At 34.9% G+C, this 22,597-nt stretch overlaps 2 protein-coding genes and 1 pseudogene across 3 annotated transcripts in view; 1 reads left to right on the top strand and 2 right to left on the bottom strand.

The window, feature by feature from the left end:
• Positions 1 to 1,077: 1,077 nt before the first annotated feature.
• Positions 1,078 to 2,309, bottom strand: sostdc1b (sclerostin domain containing 1b). Its single transcript, NM_001082845.1, has 2 exons — positions 2,114 to 2,309; positions 1,078 to 1,496 (listed from the first exon to the last, which is right to left on the bottom strand). Exons 1-2 carry the CDS (start codon positions 2,307 to 2,309, stop codon positions 1,078 to 1,080), a joined length of 615 nt encoding a protein of 204 aa, NP_001076314.1.
• An 808-nt stretch (positions 2,310 to 3,117) lies between these two features.
• On the bottom strand, positions 3,118 to 22,424 carry LOC137488529 (ankyrin repeat and MYND domain-containing protein 2-like; annotated as a pseudogene). Its single transcript, XR_015516930.1, has 10 exons — positions 22,224 to 22,424; positions 20,815 to 20,878; positions 20,003 to 20,137; positions 16,999 to 17,100; positions 16,240 to 16,400; positions 13,035 to 13,249; positions 12,806 to 12,952; positions 10,546 to 10,698; positions 9,476 to 9,606; positions 3,118 to 3,847 (listed from the first exon to the last, which is right to left on the bottom strand). The product of XR_015516930.1 is annotated as an ankyrin repeat and MYND domain-containing protein 2-like (transcript).
• bzw2 (basic leucine zipper and W2 domains 2) overlaps positions 20,287 to 22,597 on the top strand; it is a 36,126-nt gene continuing 33,815 nt past the window's right edge. Inside the window, exon 1 of the mRNA XM_087294129.1 lies at positions 20,287 to 20,385. Coding sequence (XP_087150255.1) covers positions 20,291 to 20,385 — 95 coding nt within the window. The 5' untranslated portion in view covers positions 20,287 to 20,290. The remainder of the gene's footprint in view (positions 20,386 to 22,597) is intronic.

Genomic DNA, 22,597 nt, shown 5'->3' with positions numbered 1-22,597 from the left:
ATTATCTTTCTATTTCTAAATATTTTTGGTGACTAAAATATTATTTTAACAAAAAAATCTGTTTGATAAATCTGTTTTGTTTAAATGCACAAAAATACATTGCCTATTTACTGAGAAATTGATAAAAATATTCATTTTCAAAATGCTTAACAGTGTACATATTCACTTGATGGTTCATCGGATGCACCTTCATTACAACAAAGATTCAACTGGAACAATTTACCAGTTCAGGACAGATTTAAAAAAATGTCCATTGGAAATGTATAGAAAAATGCATAATGACAAAATATTATGACAACTTATTCAAGCATTTTGCATGTAAAGATTTATGCCATTAACTAATGCCTATGTTGTGGGGCGGTGAGATTCAGACATAAACAATTGTAAAACATTTTGTTCAACAGGACATACTCTGGAAAAAAGTATTCAGAGATAATTCTTGGATTTACTCTTTTTTTAAGTTAAGTGGTTGTAAACTATTTATTTGGGTTGAATTTAAACAGATTAAGTTGATCATGACTAAATGAAATTTGTTTAAATTCAACACATAAATTGTTTGCAACAAGTTTGCAGACATTAATTTGTTCAGTGTAAGCAAGTGATAATGGAGGAAACAGTAGAAAATTGTATATAATCACTTGCATGGATGACTAAAGCATTTGCATCTTGTTCAAAGAAACAAGAAACTGTTTTTTGTTGTGTACAAGTGACACAATGATGTGTAGATTGAACAAGTAGTTTTGAGAATTTGAATTCTGATTTAAGAATTGTACCAAAGCGACTGAGAACTATTGATAGCTGGGTATAGATTTAGTAAAAGTTCAGTTTTTTTTTTTAAACTTTTGTCTGTCAAAGCATTATTTGTACAAAACATTACCCATATTACACTCAAAAAGTGCATAAACACACACACACACACATGCATATATTTATGCACAGTCGTAAAAGAATCCATACCTGAAAATATAAAACCAGTTGTACATATTATTGCAGTTCAAGTCAGTGTAACTGTAGTTCATAGTCAGGTTCCTTCCATGAGCAGGGTCATGATGGTCAATAAATGATATCGAAATGATATCAAATCTCTTTTTTTTTAGAAGTAAGCTTGGAGTTTTTATTTTTGCTTTTTTTCTTCTTGGGGCTCTGCAGTGGATGATCCTTTGAGTGACTCTGAGGTGCATGAGAGGACTCGTTGTTTTGGCGAGTGTATCTCTTGCATGTGCAGGAGGTGACAGCTGTGATTTTGTATGTGCGTGTGGTGCCGTCCTGGCACTGGAGTTTAATGCGCTGGGTACGTGTGCGGTCGGTGACACAGCGCCACTCCTGGGCATCCCGTCTGCTCCAGTAGTGACCTCCACCGATCCAGTTGGGCAGCAGGTGGGTGGGCAGACATTCACCAGCACACACCAACTCCTTGACTGGGTTCAGGCTGGTGCATTGGCCATCAGATATATACTTAGTGGACCTCAGCTCCCTGCAGCCGACCTGGTGCTGTTCTGGAAAATAGATGTTGCTTTTAAAACCAGGATGAAGAATTACAGTGGGATTTTAAATGATACATAATGTTAGACAGAAAACCAGATGAAGGGATGGACAGACAAATGGATGGATGGCAAATAAAAATAGACAGACAGACAGACAGACAGACAAACAGACAGACAGACAGACAGACAGACAGACAGACAGACAGATAGATAGATAGATAGATAGATAGATAGATAGATAGATAGATAGATAGATAGATAGATAGATAGATAGATAGATAGATAGATAGATAGATAGATAGACAAGCAGGTGGATATGCAGAAAAACAGACAGACGAATATACGGACAGACAGACAGACGGATAGAGCCAGATGAATAGACAGACAAACAGAGACAGACAACTAGAAAGATGGATGGATGGATGGATGGATGGATGGATGGATGGATGGATAGATAGATAGATAGATAGATAGATAGATAGATAGATAGATAGATAGATAGATAGATAGATAGATAGATAGATAGATATCAACCTTTTCTATTTTAATCATTTGTATGCGTTAATATTAGAATAAACCTACAAAAGTACAGTTAACACAAGAGTGAAAACGTGGTGATAAACACGTACCGGTCTGGTGGCGACTCTCTGGTCTTCTTCCTCCGTTGCGAGCTCGGTTTAACGACGCGTTATTCGGAGTCTCTTGAGCCGATGCGAGCGCGTGCCCGTTAAACTCTTCAGTAGCATCATTTTTGAAAGCGTGACAGCTTTTCATCAGAAAACAGAGCAGAAACAGCAGTTGGTATTCGCATGTGTTTAGGGGCATTGCAAAGGAGGACGGTTTTTTGTGTCTCTTTGAAAATTCAGAGAATGATTGTACCTACCTGTTACTCGTGGATGTTTATATACCCGCCCATTCTGAGCAGCAGCAAAAAGAGAGGAATTATGAAGTGTGCTGGAAGTGGGCGTGTCCCGACATGCAGGCACCACGCCCACCTACTGGAATATTATTCTGCACTATGCACGTGGAAGATTATCTTCATACGAGATAACTGTTGTAAACATGATGGCACGGGGCCGTTTGATTAAATGTTTATAAAGAATTGTATAGATGTTTTAAATTATACAAGCGAATTAATTTATTTTATTGTGTATTAAGTGACATTTGTATAAAAAAAAATAGGTAAACCAAAGATGACAATATTAAAAAACAACTTTTTCCCTGTTTTGGGTTGCAGCTGGAAGCTGCATCCGCTACATAAAACATATGCTGGATAAGTAACCACTGATTAATAAAGGGACTAAACCGAAAAGAAAATGAATTAATGAATGGATAAAGAACAACATTTGTTGCCACACTAAGTGATAAACACTGGAAAGCACATTAGATACAGCAAAAATTCACTTTTAATATTTTTTTGCCAATTACTTTTCAACCTGACTTAATTATTATTATAAACATATATTATTGATTAAATAATATAATTGGGATATTATAAATAAAAACTTATTGATATAAATTAGTAGTATTATAACTAAAACTAATAACTTTCTCGGTCTTTTCTTAACAAAATTGGCCTTTTTATTATTATTATTATTACTTTTATTATTTTTGTAATTTATAAATTTTTTTTGGTATGTGTATATTTATTTTGTGACTATGTTGGGATGAGGTGGGTGTTCTTTGATTGGTATTTGGTTACTAATACAGTTTATATGTATCACATTTTTCTGAAACAATAAAAGTATTTTAAAAAAGTAACTTGATGATAAATATAAAAAAACAACTTACACATTTTAGGTCATCAAAGAGAGCATTAAAAAGCATTTGGAAGAACATTCAGACATTTAAACAATTCACTCAACAAAATAAAATATATTCACGATATAAAGATATTCTATGCACAGATCATTTTTGATATAATATAATTTTGAAACAAATATTCAAATTTGCCTTCCAGCCAGAGGACAATAAATTATGAATATTTATTTAAATTAACCATTTTTCTAATATGTGCAGCACGGTGGCTCAATGGGTTGCACAATTGCCTCACAGCAAGAAGGTCACGGGTTCGAGCCTCGGCTGGGTCAGTTGGCGTTTCTGTGTGGAGTTTACATGTTCTCCCTGCATTCGCGTGGGTTTTCTCCGGATGCTCCGGTTTCCCCCACAGTCCAAAGAGATGCGGTACAGGTGAATTGGGTATGCTAGAAATTGTCCGTAGTGTATAAGTGTGAATGAGTGTGTGTGTCTGATGTTTCCCAGAGATGGATTGCAGCTGGAAGGGCATCTGCTGCGTAAAAACGTGCTGGATAAGTTGGCGGTTCATTTTGCTGTGGTGATCCCAGATTAATAAAGGGACTAAGCTGAAAAGAAATGAATGAATGAAAGTTAAGGAGAACATTACTACATTTAAGTTGTTCGTTTAAATTCAACCCATATAAATTGTTTGCAACAATTTTGCAGACATTTTTTTTTTTTGGTGTATCTTTATGAATCCCTTATCCAAATAGCATATCCATCAATTACCCCTAAAGCACTTTTTGTTTGATTCTAGCAGCATACTATATAAATTATCATAGTTTTTAATTATAGGGCAACGCGGTAGCACAGTGGGTAGCGCTCTTGCCTCACAGCAAGAAGGTGGCTGGTTCGAGCCTCACCTGGGTCAGTTGGCATTTCTGTGTGGAGTTTGCATGTTCTCCGCGTGTTTGCATGAGTTTCCTCCGGGTGCTCTGGTTACTTCCACAAGTCCAAAGACATGCGGTACAGGTGAATTGGGTAAGCTAATTGTCCACTTGTGTGTGACTGAGAATGTATAGGTGTGTCCTAGTGATAGGTTGCAGCTGGAAGGGCATCAGCTGCGTAAAACATGTGCTGGATAAGTTGGCGGTTCATTCCGTTGTAGCAAACCCTGATTAATTAAGGGACTAAGCCGAAAAGAAAATGATGGAATTAGTATTTAATTTTCATAGTGCTAGTCGTAAAAAAACTAGTCCTCAAACAATACACATACACACTGAATGCAAAAAGCAACCTCTAATCTGCAACACTCTCACACAGAGATCCTGCTCTGAGGATGTTTCTCTCTTTAAAGGAAAAAAGTGTGAATGAGTTTTCAAGCATATTTAGATCCTCCTTCACTGAACCTGATGCATTCATCTCCACTGAGTGCTGTAAAGCACAGGCATGCATGACAAAACCCATGAAACAAGATAGCCCTGGATTATTTTACCCCAAAATTATCCAAACAGGTGCCTCCGATGAGCTCACCAAATGAATGTGCATAACACAAATGACAGAGGAAAACACAAAAGCCCAATGCTCACTTTCTTCCACCAAAAATGTGTTTAAAAAAGTGTCTAGTTTCACTCTCTCCTCGGGCATCTGCGATTAATTCTTTACGCTTGCCCACAGGTACACTTCTTTGATTCGGACGAAAAAACACTTTAATATCGTGCAGGAAAAGAAAAGAAAAAAATGTATTTCAAAAGCCACTGCTGTCAAAATGATCTCTTATTACCTAAAAAGCATATTGGCGAAGGGGGGTTTATTGGGGATCACTGAATAGGCAACCTCGGGGCTTGAAAGAGGAATATCAAAGTCATGCGATACGATGCACCGTTCACTAATTTCTGCATCTGAAAACCGGATATTTGAGATAGTCTTTTCATGCACCTGTAATGACCGTGACATGTTCTTAGATGGAGAGGGGAGAGGGATGGATCTCAAGGGAAACGGAGAGGTTACGGCACTGAGTTATGGGTATATTGACATGCGACGTGACAAAATAGACCCTCGTTTGGCCCACAGGGTGAGACAGTCAGTCCCCTGGGATGAGGGGATGTGGAGATTGGGAACAAAGCACTCTGGAACAGACAGAGCCGTCTATAGAATTGAGAGCGAGTGCCTTAGGATGTGTGCAACAGGACCAAGTGTGAGAAAGTCCACGAAGAAGGAGATTCCTGCTGGAGAAAAACTCACTGTACTACTGTTACAATACTACTGATTCAGCTGGATGGCTTCCAGTTTTAGATTATGTTGGTATATTTTGATTGCTTGTTTGATTGAATGACTGATTTATGATGATGTTTTGTTGAAATGTGTCATTTTTAAAACTTTAAGGAGAGATTCTGCAAGAAAAAAAAAACATTTATTTATTTTTTTCATTTACTTATCAATTTTTAGATTTTGGCCTTTTTATAAAGTGTTTTTTCAATTAAATATATTGTCTTTTTTATTTTTTAGTACTTTGTTTATTTGTCTCTACAGATGTCAATTACATTACATATTTCAAAATCTACAGTTAAAGTCAGAATTATTAGCCCCCATTTGATTATTTTTTAATCTTTTTTGAATATTTCCCAAATGATGTTTAACAGAGCAAGGAAATTTTTACAGTATGTCTGATAATATTTTTTTCCTTTAGAGAAAGTCTTATTTGTTTTATTTTGCTAGGAATAAAAGCAGTTTTTAATTTTACAAAAGTCAAAATTATACAATAACTTGCCTAATTACCCTAAACTGCCTAGCTAAATTAATTAGCCTAGTTAAACCATTAGATGTCATTTTAAGCTGTATTGAAGTGTCTTGAAAAATATCTAGTCAAATATTATTTACTGTCATCATGGCAAATGTAAAATAAATCAGTTATTAGAAATTAGTTATTAAAACTATTATGTTTGATATGTGTTGAAAAAAATCTTCTCTCCGTTAAACAGAAATTGGGGGGAAAAACAAACAGGGGGGGGGGGGGGTGGCTAATAATTCAGGGGGGCTTATAATTCTGACTTCAACTGTACATATCTCAATTTTATTTTATTTTATTTTTGCTTTCTCTTTGCCATAAATCTTTTCTTTAGAAGGACATACCTAACCCAAAGTTCAGCATTATCTTAATCATATAGAAATAAAACAATATTCCCAAAATCTCCTCTATAAAAACCTGTCAAAAAAAAATAAAAATTTGAACTTTAATGTTCAATTTTTTTGTGCTAGAAATGTATGCACATTTGCATTAATAATTAGCATTAATGATGCCTTAGTTGCATATTAAATAATAATCAATTAATGGGCGTCACGGTAGCGCAGTGGGTAGCACATCGCCTTACAGCAAGAAGCTCGCTGGTTCGAGCCTCTGCTGGGTCAGTTGGCATTTCTGTGTGTAGTTTGCATGTTCTCTCTGTGATCATGTGGGTTTCCCCCACAGTCCAAAGACATGCACTATAGGTGAATTGGGTAGGCTAAATTGTCTGTAGTTTAAGTGTGTGAATGAGTATGGTTGTTTCTTAGTGAATGGTTGCAGCTGGAAGAGCATCCACTGTGTAAAACAAATGCTGGGAAAGTTGGCAGTTCATTCCGCTGTGGCGACCTCAAATTAATAAAGGGACTAAGCCGAAAAGAAAATGAATGAAAGAATGAATGATTCAATCAATCAATTAACTGGGGTTCTATTGTGTTTAATATAATTTTTTTACTCTATCAACCTGCAAGTCTTGCCTTAAAAAGTGTTTAATTAGGCCTAACAACAATTTCACCTAAAATATGTTTATGCTTGTGATAATCACTTTATTAAATAAAGTGTTTGTTAAGTAATAGACACATTGTACCTATATGCAAAATTTGAGACCATACATGATATTTATAAGATGGACACTGCCCTCTAGTGGCAAAACTACTGAGTTAAAGTCAGGGTAAAGTATTCACATCACCAGAGATCACGGGTTCTCAATTCTTAGATGAAAGAAAAACTAATAAAACAGTGTGAAATACTTAAGGGTTCTGCTTCAAAAAGTTCTGCTTTCAAATAAATTTATGTACATTCACATTTTATCTTTTGCAAACACTTTTATCCAAAGCAACTAGCAAATGTGGTCAATACACTGAAAAAAATATGTCTGCAAAATTGTTGCTAACCATTATGTGTTGAATTTAAACAAACAAATTAAATGTTCAACTTAAATATTCAACTTAATTTGTTTGTTTAAATGCAACCCAAATAAATGATTTACAACTACTTAAAAAATGTAAATCCAAGGAATCAACTTTGAATCCCTTTTTTCAGTGTGAGCAATTACAGTAACAAAAGAAAAATATGTAAATACTACGACAAGTTCCACATATATAATGCAGATATTATCTTGTAAGAGTTTGGTAAATTACATATTCCCACTAAGAATTTAGGAGTCAAAATCAAATAATCTGACACAATGACTAGCATGACAGAAAAAAAATATTGTGTTCTGTGAAAGCTGGGTGAGATTTTGCCAAGTACGATGCGATCCTGGATTAACATCTACTGTATGATGATCCTGAAATGTCATCTTTGTTCAAACCCCTACCCCTAAACCCAAACATAACTGTAAATTACTCCCAAAATCAAAGAGGAATAATAATTGGATAATAATCATGTACAAGTACATAACCGTAACTGTAAGACTAAACTAAAACTGTAAACTTATCCCTTAATTCTGATTGGCTGATTGAAATGTTGTTCCAGGATCAACACAGATGTTGCTCCAGGAACATGTCCTAAATGGACATGGTGAAATCAGACTAACCTCATCGGAAAGTAGAATTAATCACAAGCACTTAAAGAGCCCATATTATACATAAAATAGGGTCATATTTTGGTTGTAAGGGTCTCCAACAACAGTCTAATATGCATGCAAGGTCAAAAAACACTTTCATATTTTGTAATCTGCATTTATTTTTACCTAATTATCCCAGCGAGTCCCATTTGAATCGTTCAGTGATTCATTTGTTCCCAAACCCCTCCTTAGCGCGAAGCTAATCTGCGCTGATTGGACCAATGACAGTCTGTTGCGATTGGTTGACACTGACTGCCTTCAGCACGAGACAGAGTGAAATGCCCAGCAGCTAATTAACATTAGAAAATTAGTCACAGTGCATACACACTTCATAGTGTAAGGCGTGGATTTTAGCTGCCAGTTGGTGAATGTAAATACAGACGATGGACTTGAAAATACCGACGACTAACTACACTAAATACAACATACATGAAAGCAAAAAAAATCCCTTTCTGTTTTATATATTTAAAGGGCATAATTATGTACAATTCCTGAATTTTAGCATGTGATCGCAACTGTTATATTGATTTTACACAACAGTTCAACAAACAAGAAGAGGTACATTTTTGAGCATGTGCAAGTCTGTAGTACGTCACTGCAAAAAAGGGGCGGGATTAAACAAGATGATTAGACATTAAAAAAATCGAGCGACTGGTCCGTATTTTAAATTTCTGTCCAGAGAGGTCATGTTTTCTATTGGTCTCACGCAGGCACGTGATGTAATTTTGCAGATCAGAGTTCACCAAGCTTGAACTTTGCAATGCAGAACTTGTCACACTTGTTGCATTATCTTACAAATGAATGGAAGTCTATGGGGCAAAAAGTGCAGTGTGACCGTGGCTTAATACTATAGAGTTTTATTCTTTAGTGAATCTGCCATTCCTAAACAAAAAATCTAGCTTGTTCCAAATGAATCAGCTGCTGTGAATAAATCATTTGAATGAGTGTTTCAATGAATCAGTCAACAAAATAGCAACATTATGCCACATACTGGTGATTTTATGAGTCTCATAAATGCAAATAAGTGTGTTCAAGTACTTAACCTCTTCAATGTCATAACCAAATTCACTTTTAAGATCTACAGTATTTCCAACACAGTCTCACAGCAATTCGTAACTTTTTAATTTAGTGGCTAATTTGCATGAATTCGTACAATCTAATTCTTACAATTTAGTACGATTTCCTCATCACCCAATGACGGTTGGGGTTAGGGGTGGGGTTAGGTGCCATGCCTCCTTTTTAAAATCATATGGTTTCGTACGACTCATACAAATTCATTCAAATTAGCCACTAAACTGAAAAAACGTAAAATACTTACGTTTCCTTGTGAGATCAGGCTGGTATTTCAAGCAAGTCAAGCATTTCTTACACTGTAGTGTTAATATGCTAACATTGCTAACGTACCATTGTTAGTGAACTCTCAGTTTGGGTCTGCTGTTGTTTTGGGCCTCTCTCTGTTGTGCAGGTGTTTTGCACTGCCTCTTATTATGAGTGAACCAGTGAAGCCTCTGACACCACTGACCACAGTAGACCACCTGCAAGCAGAAGAGTGCATGATGGGAAAACATGAATCCTTATAATGTAACTTGCTAAATAATGATGTAGCATCTTAAATTCACTTTGATCATTTTGTTGCAGGATCAAAAGAGGAATGGGATTGGTTTCTGGGCTGCTTAATTAAAAGCAATCCGAAGTATAATACATGTTAAATATCCATTTACCATTAACAAGACATTTTTTTTCACAGCTGATTTAACACTGCATTATGTCTGATCAAAAGTCTGTGTAAATACTTTGCAAATGTCTGAGTAAATTGCCTTTCTGGCACAACAAAGTATAGAGTTATATGTGTAAATGCATTTACCACCTCTGAGCTGTATCAAACAGACAGAGAACAGCCCTTCAGAAGGACTCTTGTGTCACCTTTGTGGTGTAATTGTGCCATTTACGAGTTCACACAATCAGATTGTGCAAAAAGCTTGCATATTTGTCATGCTGTCAAAGAGTTGCATTCTGAGCTCAGAAGAACCCAGAGAACTGTCACCAAATCCCCGCTAAATTGGTTGATGTTTTAAATGTGAACATCATTTTGTTATTTTGCTGGTAGTCATTTTGTAAAATAAAAGGAACAGTTCATCCCAAAATTTAAATTCTGTCAACATTTACTCATCTTGTACTTGTTCCAAACTTAAAAAAGATATTTTAAAGAATGTTGGAAATCGGTAGCTATTGACATTTGTTTCAACAATGGATGTCAATGGCTACCAGTTTTAGCATTTTTTTAAATATCCTCTTTTCTTTTCAAAGGAAACATTTGGAACCTTTTAGGATAAGAAAGTGAGGAGTGCATTTTCATTTTTGGGTGAACTACAAATCCTTGAACAACAAGTCTGCTAGTTAGCTACAAAATGTCAACAATAATTGACTAAATGCTGATATTTTGTGATTAATCAAGGAAAGAGGAAACATATTACCATTTTACAGAAGGAGCACCTCATGTCAGCACCCTTCTCTCCACATGTAACACAGTACTCTGTGTCCACCAGCACCATCTGGCCTGTCAATGCTTGGGTCAGAACCGAGAAGGCTGTGGGGATTATTTATCATAATAATTTTATACTCATATGCTTAATTTTTTATTTAATTAAATAAATAAAAAATAAATAATAATAACAATAATAATGATATTAATAACAATAATAATGATAATGATAATAAAATATGAATAAATAAACAAATAAATAAATAAATAAATTATACTAATAAATACTAATTTAATAGTAAAAAATACAAATTTAACTTTTTTTTATTTCACATGACTTATTAGGGGGTGAAGCAGCGGCGCAGTAGGTAGTGCTGTTGCCTCACAGCAAGAAGGTGGCTGGGTTGCTGGTTCATTCAGTTGGCGTTTCTGTGTGGAGTTTGTATGTTCTCCCTGCGTTCGCGTGGGTTTCCTCCGGTTGCTCCGGTTTTCCCCACAGTCCAAAGACACGCAGTACAGGTGAATTGGGTAAGCTAAATTGTCCGTAGTGTATGAGTGTGTGTGAATGAGTGTATTTGGATGTTTCCTAGAGGTTGTGGCTGGAAGGACATCAGCTGTGTAAAAATGTGCTGGATAAGTTGGCGGTTCATTCCGCTGTGGCGACCCCAGATTAATAAAGGGACTAAGCAAGAAAATGAATGAAATCCTTTTTAGGGCTCAAGACTAAGGATTTACCTATTTTTTCTCTGGCCACACCAAACTATTTATTTCCTTTCCACAAATTTTAAATAATGTGTTAAAACAAGCTAAATATAGTTGTACATACACTTTTGATTCAACAAAAATGTTCTTAAAAAACAATTGACATTTAAAAAATTATTCTCATTTAATTTATCTAAAAAGATACAGTTATATATGTTCTTAAAATACTATACACAGTAGTTTGTCCAGACTAAAGGTCCTAGATCATCAGGCAACTATAGATAAATGCACAGTTAATCTCCTATCAAAGCAATGTTATTGTAAAGGATGATTATTAAATCGTATTAACAAAAATAACTGCAAGTAATAACTGCTTTCTAACTGCAAGCAAGAGAAAGCAGGTGAAAAACATTGGTTGCGACAGTGAAAGGATGATCTCACACACACTGTTAACAGTAGTCCCTGTAATAATCTGTTCAAAGAATGGTAAAAGCGAAAGATGCATATAAATAATCTGGAGATCTCTTGAAAGCAGGGAGACTCGGTGGCACACAGCAACAGAGTCACTGGTTCGAGCCTCGGCTGAGTCAGTTGGCATTTCTGAGTGGAGTTTGCATGTTCTCCCCGCGTTTGCGTGGGTTTCGCACTCGAGGGCATCACATCAGCTGTGATCATCTGTGGATTGTCTGTGTCTCACCATGCGCCGGTGTTCTGTCGATTTGTCCTACAATGTCAGATTGTCCTACCTTTCATTCAAAACTTAGGTAGCACATTTTGATAACGGAATATGCTACCCATCAGATTTTGCTACCAGTGTAAATTGTATTGTGGAGTAGTGTGATATGAAGCTGTAATATTGCCGTAAACTACCTTATCCCTACCCCCAAGCTCAGAAACATTCAAATACAGTGTTGGTAGCATAATCTGATGGGTAGAATAAAATGACAGGAAACCGGATCATTCTCTCAGTCGGTATTCACCTGCTTTCTTTTGCATGCGCAAACAGTTATCAATAATGCTGCTTACATATTAACAAACGAACTTAAACTAAAATTCTAATCTTTAGGGATGAGGCAGCTCTGGCAACTAAAAAAACTATTTTGATCCAGCCAAAGTGGCTAGTAGGGATGTCTGTCTAACCTGCCACAATTTACTCGCATTTGGCAGGTTGGCAGGTGTTAATGTCAAGCCCTGCATATAATAATAACAGCCTACATAATGTCTAATCTTACAAACTGTTGGGCATTTTTGACAACGTATTCCATCACCAAAAAATCTTATCCCTGACAGAAAAATAAGCTAACTTCATATTACAATCCATTTTTACAACCCATCAGAATTTTTTTTTTACTGTAGGAAAATTTTTAGGCCTAAAATTTTTGTCACTTCACTTTTTAAGGATCTGCAGTAAATGCCTGTTTATTATTTGACACTATATATATAGTTTATTATTTGATGTTTAATATTTATAGATTATATATGTCACATTTAATGACCCTTTAAACTTAAAATATTAATTTTGATGTATTAGTAAAGTCAATTGTACTGACAATTTCCACAGGTGCTATGCTTTGGACCAGCTGTTTCCAGCAGTAGGGTTTCCTCACAGGATGGAAACGTCCAGAAACAATCCAATGAATACAATGATTTTCTCCTGGTACTGAGAAAAGCCATCAGCATCACTTCCTTTGATAAGGCTTAGTCAGAAGAAAAATCTAAATCAATCTGGCTCTGTTTGCAAGACTACCTAAAATGAAATAACCATAATGATGTCACCACCTCTTCAACAGATCATCCAGCTTATCATCATGTTCCTGCAGGAAGGCCAGACACTTCTGCAGCACACGGCTTGAATAGTGCATCTTCATGGCCAGAACCTCATTCATGTCCTGCTGTTTTACACACTGTTCATAGAGCAGGTTCATCATATGGTAACACTTCTCCAGAGCAACAATGTCCACCAGAAAAGGGTTCTCCTTGACCAGCATCACCATCTGAAAAAAAAAACATGTTCCAAATATGAGAAGTGAATACAGCAGAGAGACACTAGCATTACTTACAATGCAAGTTTCACGGAGGAAACATGTTCTCATGCGCTACATGATCCCTGCTGAGAGACACCTTACTCATCAGAAATCTCTGGATATGAGACAGCTGAGATAAGTGTATGCCATCTGAGTCTTGAGTCTTGCTATATGACCTTCCTCTATAAGGGTCATATAGGACAGCAGCTGCCAGTACCCATTTCTCAAAACTTGGCGGTTCAACTGAGTGTTATCCTAACCAACTTTTAGTTTGGTGCAGCAATTCATTTCACATAAAAATACATGCATACTTACTCCCAGGGACATTTATACTGAAGCTGACCATATTGGTGTTTCGTAACATCTATTTTTTCCTTGAGGTGAGTTGTTAGCCCAACGCTCAACTCCCAATCTGGAGGATCAAGACATATATGGAAAAATTATATGGTGAATTACATAATTTGCCTACAACACATGTCTTTGGACTGTGAGGGAAAACAGAGCACCTGGAGGAAACCCATGCGAACATGGAGAGAACATGCAAACTCCACACAGAAATGTCAACTGACCCAGAAACCTTCTTGCTGTGAGGCGACAGGGCTACCCACTGTGCCACTTCATATTTGACATGTCTAACAGTCAAACCTCTTTCAGAGGTTGTCAATCAACAGACTGTCACTCATACGCTCTCAAAAATAAAGGTACAAAAACTGTCACTGGGGCGATACCTTTTCAAAAGGTGCACTTTTATACTTTTGAAGTACACTTTTGTCCTTTTAAGGTACTATGTGGTACACAGTTGTACTTTTTAGGTATTAATATTTTCCTTAAATATTGGACAAATGTGGACAGGTACAAAATTGTATGTTTTGAAAAGGCACTGCCCCAGTGACAGGTTTTTTACCTTCATTTTTGAGAGTATAAAACAATGGACTAAAATAAAAACACAATATTTTCTTTTGTAAAGGAAGAACACATTTCTACTGTTTCAAATTCACAGCAATATATGCTCCAGTATTAAAGCAATCATATATATATTTTTTTTTTTAATATTATACAGTGCCTACAGAAAATCATGATACACTGTGAAAAGTTATACCTTTATACCTAATACTCACATTACTCCCTGCTTTCAAAAGATCTTCGGGATAAAGTCGTAGAAAGGCACAGGTTAGTAGAAGGCTACCAAAACCTTTCAAAGGCTGAATTTGTTACTTAGAATTTGATTAGATTTCAGGCTGTAAAACAAATAATTATTTCAAATGTTATAATGATTTTGGATACATGAATACATTTGACACTAACATGAAGACAAAAAAGAAAATGTTATATACATATATATATATACATGTATATATATATAATATAAAAAAAAAAAAATATATATATATATATATAGCATTTTTATTTTTTGTCTTCATGTTAGTGTCAAATGTATTCATGTCATTTAATCAGATGTACTCTGAATATTTTTTGATGCTAATGCAATGATAAATGATCCCCAGTTTTGCTTACTTAGACTGCTGCTATGTTCACTTTGTGGAAAGAGTGACATAAGTCTTGAAATAACGTGTCATTGTTATTGTACAAACTGTAAATTACTTTCTGAAAACTATTAGATCAGTTTGTCACTCTTAAAAAATCCTAAATCCTATCACTGCATTTATCCCCAGGTCAGGGGTGGATTTAACCAATAAGCGAGGTATCCTGTCGCTTAGGGCCCCCAATAAATATCTAGAAGTATAAATTATACCAATAAACTATATATAACATTGTTTTCTATCATATTTCTGTGAGATTTTTTTTAGTCAAACAAATAAAAATTGTATGTAAATACACATTTTTATATAAAAATAAATATTGTATTATTATAATAATGTAATGTGATGTAATAATAAGATTATAAATTAAAATATTATCATTTAAATCTGCACAAATTTGTCCACCACCCCAATCATGGAGCAGTCCAGCAGTCAAATTTATAAAAAATAAAAATATTTATTAATTTTATTTGTAAACTAATAATTTAAAATGTAGAGACTGCATTAAGACAAGATATAGAAAAGAAGTTTGAGTGATTTAAAAAGTCAGATAAATAAATAAAAATTTAATAAAAGTAGAAAGGGTGCATTTTAGGGCCCCCAAATCACTAAATCTGCACCTGCCCCGGATTATTGCTAGTCAAAATGCTATATATTTATCCCAGGTAAAGAACAATTTTACACTTGGAATTTAAAACCTAACATTAAAAAACAAACACAAATGTAATTTGCTATATTTCAACTTCATTTTTCATTTTCCATATTGCAAATCTAAAACAATTAATATTGTAAAATTATTAGAGTATTTGTCTCTTTTTTATTTCAGTCCTATCTATCTGACTATTTATGAATAATTGTATGTAATTTAAACAGGGACAATGTAACATTAAATTACATTATTCATGTAATCTGAAAAAAGTAGAGGCTGAATGTTTTTTTTTTATATGCAGGCAATGAAAAGTTATCCAGTTTGACCTACAGTACATATGCAACACAGGTTGTGAAGGGTTTTGTTTATTAGGAAATATTTACTTATAAGTGCAAAAAAAGCTCATCTGTAAATATTTTTTGTATTTCAACGACTCAATAGTTTTTTCTTTATATAACCAAGACTGTTTACTGGAGCTTTATGCAAAACATATATCCAACATTCCAAGCCTGCATTGAAATAGAGGGTGTGTGTTGTTGTTGCTCTGTAATATCACAAGGATATATTTAGATGGAATAAAAGCAGGAGGGGTGTTGGTTAGTGCAAACTGATGCTTCCTCCAGTCATGTGACCTTGTATGGTATTCTTATGGGTCAGGGTTATAAAAACATATAAATTGCTGTTCCACTTGCATTGTTTAGTTTGTGTAATCGTGGCAGTTTACTGGCACTTGAAATCAGAGTTATATAAACACACTTGGCAACTCCTACCTTGACAGGATTGAGGTTAGTAGTCATGATGATTTTGAGAAGGGGCTCTGCTAGTTTGGCGGGTAGTTTAGGTTCACTCTCTGAGCCCTGGGGTCTGGTGTAATATTACAACCTCGCGCGAGAAAAGAAATTGTTGATCACTGTCACACAGTCATGCTGACCTGCACACGGATGGTGAAAAGAAAGGGTTTATATTTCAAGTGATTTATTTATTAGTAAAGAGTAAGTATGTAATTATAAATTTGAAGTCCTAATTATTATCCCTCTTGAATAATTAGCTCCCCTGTATATTTTTTTCCACAATTTCTGTTCAACAGAGAGATTTTTTCTACACATTTATAAAAATAATATTATGAATAACTAACAATCACTTCTAATAACTGATTTATTTTAATTTGCCATGTTGACAGTACATGTTTTAAGATACAAGTATTCAGCTTAAAGTGTAATTTAAAGGCTTAATAGGTTAACCAGGTTAATAAGGCAAGTTGGGATAAATTAGGCAAGTCATTGTATAATGATGGCTTTTTCTGACAAAAAAAAAAATTAAGGGGTTAATAATATTGACATTAAAAAGGTTTTATAAAAATGAAAAGTGCTTTTATTCTAGCCAAAAATAAAACAAATAAGACTTTCTTTAGAAGAAAAAATATTACAGGAAATACTATAAAGAACTCCTTGCTCTGCTAAACATAATTTAGGAAATATATAAAAAAAAAAAAGTTCACAGGAGACCTAAACATTTTTTGATTTTCTCACCCACAAACGCAACCATGTGAGCTGCAGTCCATCCCACAAAGCTGACCAGATCTGTCTCTGCCCCAGCATCTAATATCATTTCTGTAATTTCAGTATTACCAGTGGAATTATTTAAATAGTCCAAGTCCTGGACTTTCTTACTCAAAACAATCTCATGGACAACAAGCAATCCGGCTTTAAGAAAGGCCACTCAACTGAGACTGCCCTGCTCTCGGTCGTGGAGGATCTCAGACTGGCTAAAGCAGACTCTAAATCATCAGTCCTCATTTTGCTGGACTTGTCAGCTGCTTTTGACACTGTCAACCACCAGATCCTGCTATCTACGCTTGAGTCACTGGGCGTTGCGGGCACTGTTATACAATGGTTCAGATCTTACCTCTCTGACAGGTCATTCAGGGTGTCTTGGAGGGGAGAGGTGTCCAACCTACAGCATCTAAACACTGGGGTACCTCAAGGCTCTGTTCTTGGGCCACTTCTCTTCTCCATCTACGCATCATCTCTAGGACCAGTCATCCAGAGACATGGATTCTCCTACCACTGCTATGCTGATGATACCCAGCTATACCTCTCTTTTCATCCTGATGATCCCTCGGTTCCAGCTCGTATCTCAGCCTGCCTGTTGGATATTTCACACTGGATGAAAGATCATCATCTTTAGCTGAACCTCGCAAAAACGGAAATGCTTGTAGTTTCTGCCAACCCGACTCTACACCATAACTTTTCAATCCAGATGGATGGGGCAACCATTACTGCATCCAAAATGGTGAAAAGCCTTGGAGTAACGATTGATGACCAACTAAACTTCTCTGACCACATTTCTAGAACTGCTCGATCGTGCAGATTTGCACTCTATAACATCAGAAAGATCCGACCCTTCTTATCTGAACATGCAGCTCAACTCCTTGTTCAAGCTCTTGTTCTCTCCAAACTGGATTACTGCAACTCTCTACTAGCTGGGCTTCCAGCTAACTCTATCAAGCCTCTTCAACTGCTCCAGAATGCAGCAGCACGAGTTGTCTTCAATGAACCTAAACGAGCACATGTCACTCCGCTGCTAGTCCGTTTGCACTGGCTGCCAGTTGCTGCTCGCATCAAATTCAAAACTCTGATGTTTGCCTACAAAGTGACTTCTGGCCTAGCACCTTCTTATCTGCTCTCACTTCTGCAGATCTATGTGCCCTCCAGAAACTTGCGTTCTGTGAATGAACGTCGCCTCGTGGTTCCATCCCAAAGAGGGAAAAAATCACTTTCGCGAACGCTCACGCTCAATCTGCCCAGTTGGTGGAATGAACTCCCTAACTGCATCAGAACAGCAGAGTCACTCGCTATTTTCAAGAAACGACTAAAAACTCAACTATTTAGTGTCCACTTTACTTCCTAATCTGCAATTGCCTCTTTGAATATCACACTAACTGTACAAAAAAAAAAAAAAAAAAAAAAAAAAAAAAAAACTACTAACACTTCCCTTCTTAGACTTTACAGACCTGAAACTTGCCTTTAGTACTTATTCATTGTTGCTCTTAGTTGTGTAAATTGCTTCCTTGTCCTCATTTGTAAGTCGCTTTGGATAAAAGCGTCTGCTAAATGACTAAATGTAAATGTAAATGTAAATAAACACTGTTGCTATTAAAAGACCTGGGGTCAGCAGGCAAGCAAGCAAGACCCGCAAAAACCCTGATACATATTTATATAAACTACATTTTGTTGTCTATTTTGTGAATTAAATTAATTGATTTTAAATCATATATGCATTGTAATGCATTTAAATTAATTAATATTTTTAAAATCTCGTCAGTGCAATATTCTTTATTTTTTGATGGAGAAATAGGTTTGTAGGTGTTTTCAACTAACACTAAGCTATTCAAAATAATGTAATAAAATTATTTTAATTACTCCAGTGGGGTTAATGAATGTCATTTTCAAATTTGTATGAAAATATTGAAATATTAAATACTTTATTTTTTATATAAAATATTGTTTCGAGTAGTGTAGTGTAGGCTTGTGTGTGTGGTGTTGCTCTCTCTCTCTCTCTTTCTCTCTCTCTCTCTCTCTCTCTTTCACTTTTATAAACTGTTTTTTTCTAGCTGAAATAAAACAAATAAGACTTTCTCTAAAAGAAAAAAAATATTATCATACACACTGTGAAAATTTCCTATTTCTGTTAAACATCATTTGGAAAATATTTAAAAAAGAAGAAAAAAATTGAAAGGGGGCTAATAATACTGACTTCAACTATATATATATATAACTACATATCATATATGAATTTAAATATCTATGTTACAAAATTATTTTGTAAAATTTTGTAAAGTGTTATTTATGTACAGTTGAAATACAGTTTTTTAATATTTCCCAAATTAAGTTTAACAGAGCAAGGAAATTTTCACAGTATGCCCGATAATATTTTTTCTTCTGTAGAAAGTCTTATTTGTTTTATTTTGACTAGACTAAAAGCAGTTTTTTCATTTTTTGAACACCATTTTAAGGTCAAAATTATTGGCCCCTTTAAGCTACATATTTTTGATAGTCTCCAGAACAAACCATCAATATACAATGACTTGCCTAATTACCTTAACAGTTAACCTGATTAACCTAGTTGAGCCTGTGAATGTCACTTTAAGCTGTATCTGTGCTGTGTCTTGAAAAATATCTGTCATCATGCTAAAGATAAAATAAATCTTATTAGAATTGTGTAATTATAACTATTAAGTTTAAAAACGTGTTTTTTTCGCCATTAAACAGAAATTGGGGGAAAAATAAACAGGAGGGCTAATACTTCAGGGGGTTTAATAATTCTGACTTCAACTGTATGTGTGTGTTTTGTACATAATAAATAAATATAATACACATGCATACATTATGCTAAAACATTATTTGCGATTAAGATAAAGAGAGAGAAAGAAAGAGTGAAAGATTTAATCCCCATAATGCAGATTATGGGGGTTAAATTTGATAAAATTTATATTTGTAGCGTTAATATATCTATGTGTGGGTTGTTTACCTGAGAGGTCAGCGTACATGAGTGCAGTATAACCATATTCATGCTCATTACGGTTGACATCAGCTCCATGCTTCAGCAGAAGTCTGCACATGTCTGATCTACCCTTTAGGCTGCGTGCATAACAGGGGTCATGCCATACTGAAACAACATAAAGGAAAAAATAGTCAAAAAGGCTTGCAATCTTTTCCACTGCATAACTCAAAGCCAACTGGCATTTCACCTTGTACAATCCAGGAAATGTGTCTGCAGTGTGGCGATTGTGACAAAACACTGGCTCTTATTGAGAGTGACATGAGCAGCGTGAGTCATAATCTTTGTTGCTCCTTGGATGAAGTTGAAAGACTGCGTTGGTGGCAAAGCGAACAAGCAACATCTGATTTTGACAGGTGGGATACACTTATTAACTTCTGCTTTCAATCATTCTGGCCCTGAAAAGACCTCAAGGAGTCTGTAGTTTACATCTAGTGGCATGTCTCCATTATCACATCTCTTTAAGTACCACATCCACCACTCAAGAGTCTCTGCCATATGCTTGAATAACAAAGTTAAACATATGGCGTCACTTCACCAGCCCACCAGCCACTGCACTTGTTTACATAAGAACTGATCATCAGAAAACAGTTACATAATGCTACTGTTTACAGGAGTGAGGCTAGAGTTAAATACTATTAGTAACATTATAGGTTCTGTTTGGCTAGCAGCTGTCTGTCTGATTTTATGTTTTTGTACTCGAGCTTGGTGAATCCCAGTGAGCCATAAATGGTGCTTAATGGCCTGTAAATTACTGCTTATGTTTGTCATGTTTATGATCCCACCTCATCCAGACAGCTGACGTGCACATTTGGATTGTCGAGCAGCCGTGTGGCTTCTTGCATGTCAACTTTTAAGAAAAGGTTTGAAGATTAAAAGCATCTCAATATGATCCACCGTTTTATTCTCTTAGACAATGTGTGAAATATGTTGCCTGTCTTTTAAGGGTTTTCATTGTTATCTACTCATTTCTAACTTTGCAAGGATATTGTTCTAAGACCAGCTTAAGATTTGAATTTGTTAAACTTAATTTTGTTAATGCATTGACTAACATACATTTTCACTGCAAGTATTAACCTTTGTTAAAATCAGTTAATTAAAATGTTTATGGCTGTTTATGTTCAAAGTTAACAATGATTACGAAAATTAAATTAATAAATAAATAAATAATTTATTTATGACAATTAATGCAGTTAACTAATGGTAACAAACTAAAATTATTGTTACTAACATTATTGTTACTAACCCGAGTCATTTAATGTAGGTTTAGTGAATATATTTATGTATTTGATTAAAGCCTTTATATTAAATTAAAGATATTTGTGTCATATATTCCATCAGAAATCATTTTAATATGCAGATTCGCTAACTATTGTGATATTTTTTGACTTCATATTTGTGCAGAAACTTTGAGAGATTTTCGTTTTCATAATTCTTACAGATTTTACTTTAAATAAAATCAAATATCTAAAAATAATACAAATATCTGTCACTGATCATTTTTGTGCCCTTATATTGGTGCTTTTGAAATATAACATCAAGATTTCCATAAAAATATATATTACATTATATATTACATTTTGAACAGGTCCATTTTTTAGGATTCATTTATGTTCAAAAACATTTACAGTAACACTTTATTTTAATGGTCCCTATTGCACATTTTGATGACTAAAAGTTGCACTGCAAATACATGCAGATTACTTCTCTGACTGGCTTAATATCTGCTAATACTGCTCCTTCATCAGACATTTAACTGACTATAAGAAACATTGCAAGTACATGTCAACTTACACTAACAATAACCCTAACCCCAACCTAACAGTCTACTTATAATTTTGCCATGTAACAATGTAACTTAAATTTAAGAAAAAGTGTTAAAGGAACCATTAAAATAAAGTGACACCGCATTTATTATATAAAATGTTTGTCACATCATATATATATATATATATATATATATATATTTGTGCCAAGTGTAATTATTAATTTCTAAATAAATTATACATTTCTCAAAAACTTTTAAAGATCCCAAACAATTGAAAATCAGTGGAACTAAACAAACCAGGGTAGATAAATACAAATAAATACATAAAGAAAGTTTTATAGAAAGTTTGCCCCTAGATTTATGACCATAAATACAACAAAAAAGGAGGGAACTATAGCCTACTGTGATTTCCAGTACGTTACCTGTCCTGCAGCAGCCACCTGTAACATCACTCTCTCCTCAGGAGTCAGATCACCTTTCCCTGCATGCTTCGTGGTCGTCATACTGGCACAACTCATTTATTGTAACTGTTAAGGACAATATAAGGAGTATATTAATGTGGCATAGTAATTAGTATATCGACGTGAAAACACAGACCTCATAACACACATAGTACGCAATACCTAAAAAAAAAGAGAAAACGGCCTTGGTTCATACCATCTCGAAAACAGAAAATAGGGGAGGCTGGAAATCCGTGTGGCGTGATGCAAAAAACTGTAACGCCTATTTTAACATTTAAATAGCTATTTATTTGATTAAAGCAATTTGATATGAATAGCTGTTACAAATATTTATTTCAG

This window comes from Danio rerio, chromosome 19, assembly GCF_052040795.2.
Source record: "Danio rerio strain M-AB ecotype USA chromosome 19, GRCz13ab, whole genome shotgun sequence".
Classification (NCBI taxonomy): Eukaryota; Metazoa; Chordata; class Actinopteri; order Cypriniformes; family Danionidae; genus Danio; species Danio rerio.
The sequence above is the reverse complement of the archived record's forward strand: the minus strand, read 5'-3'. Positions and strand labels throughout refer to the sequence as shown.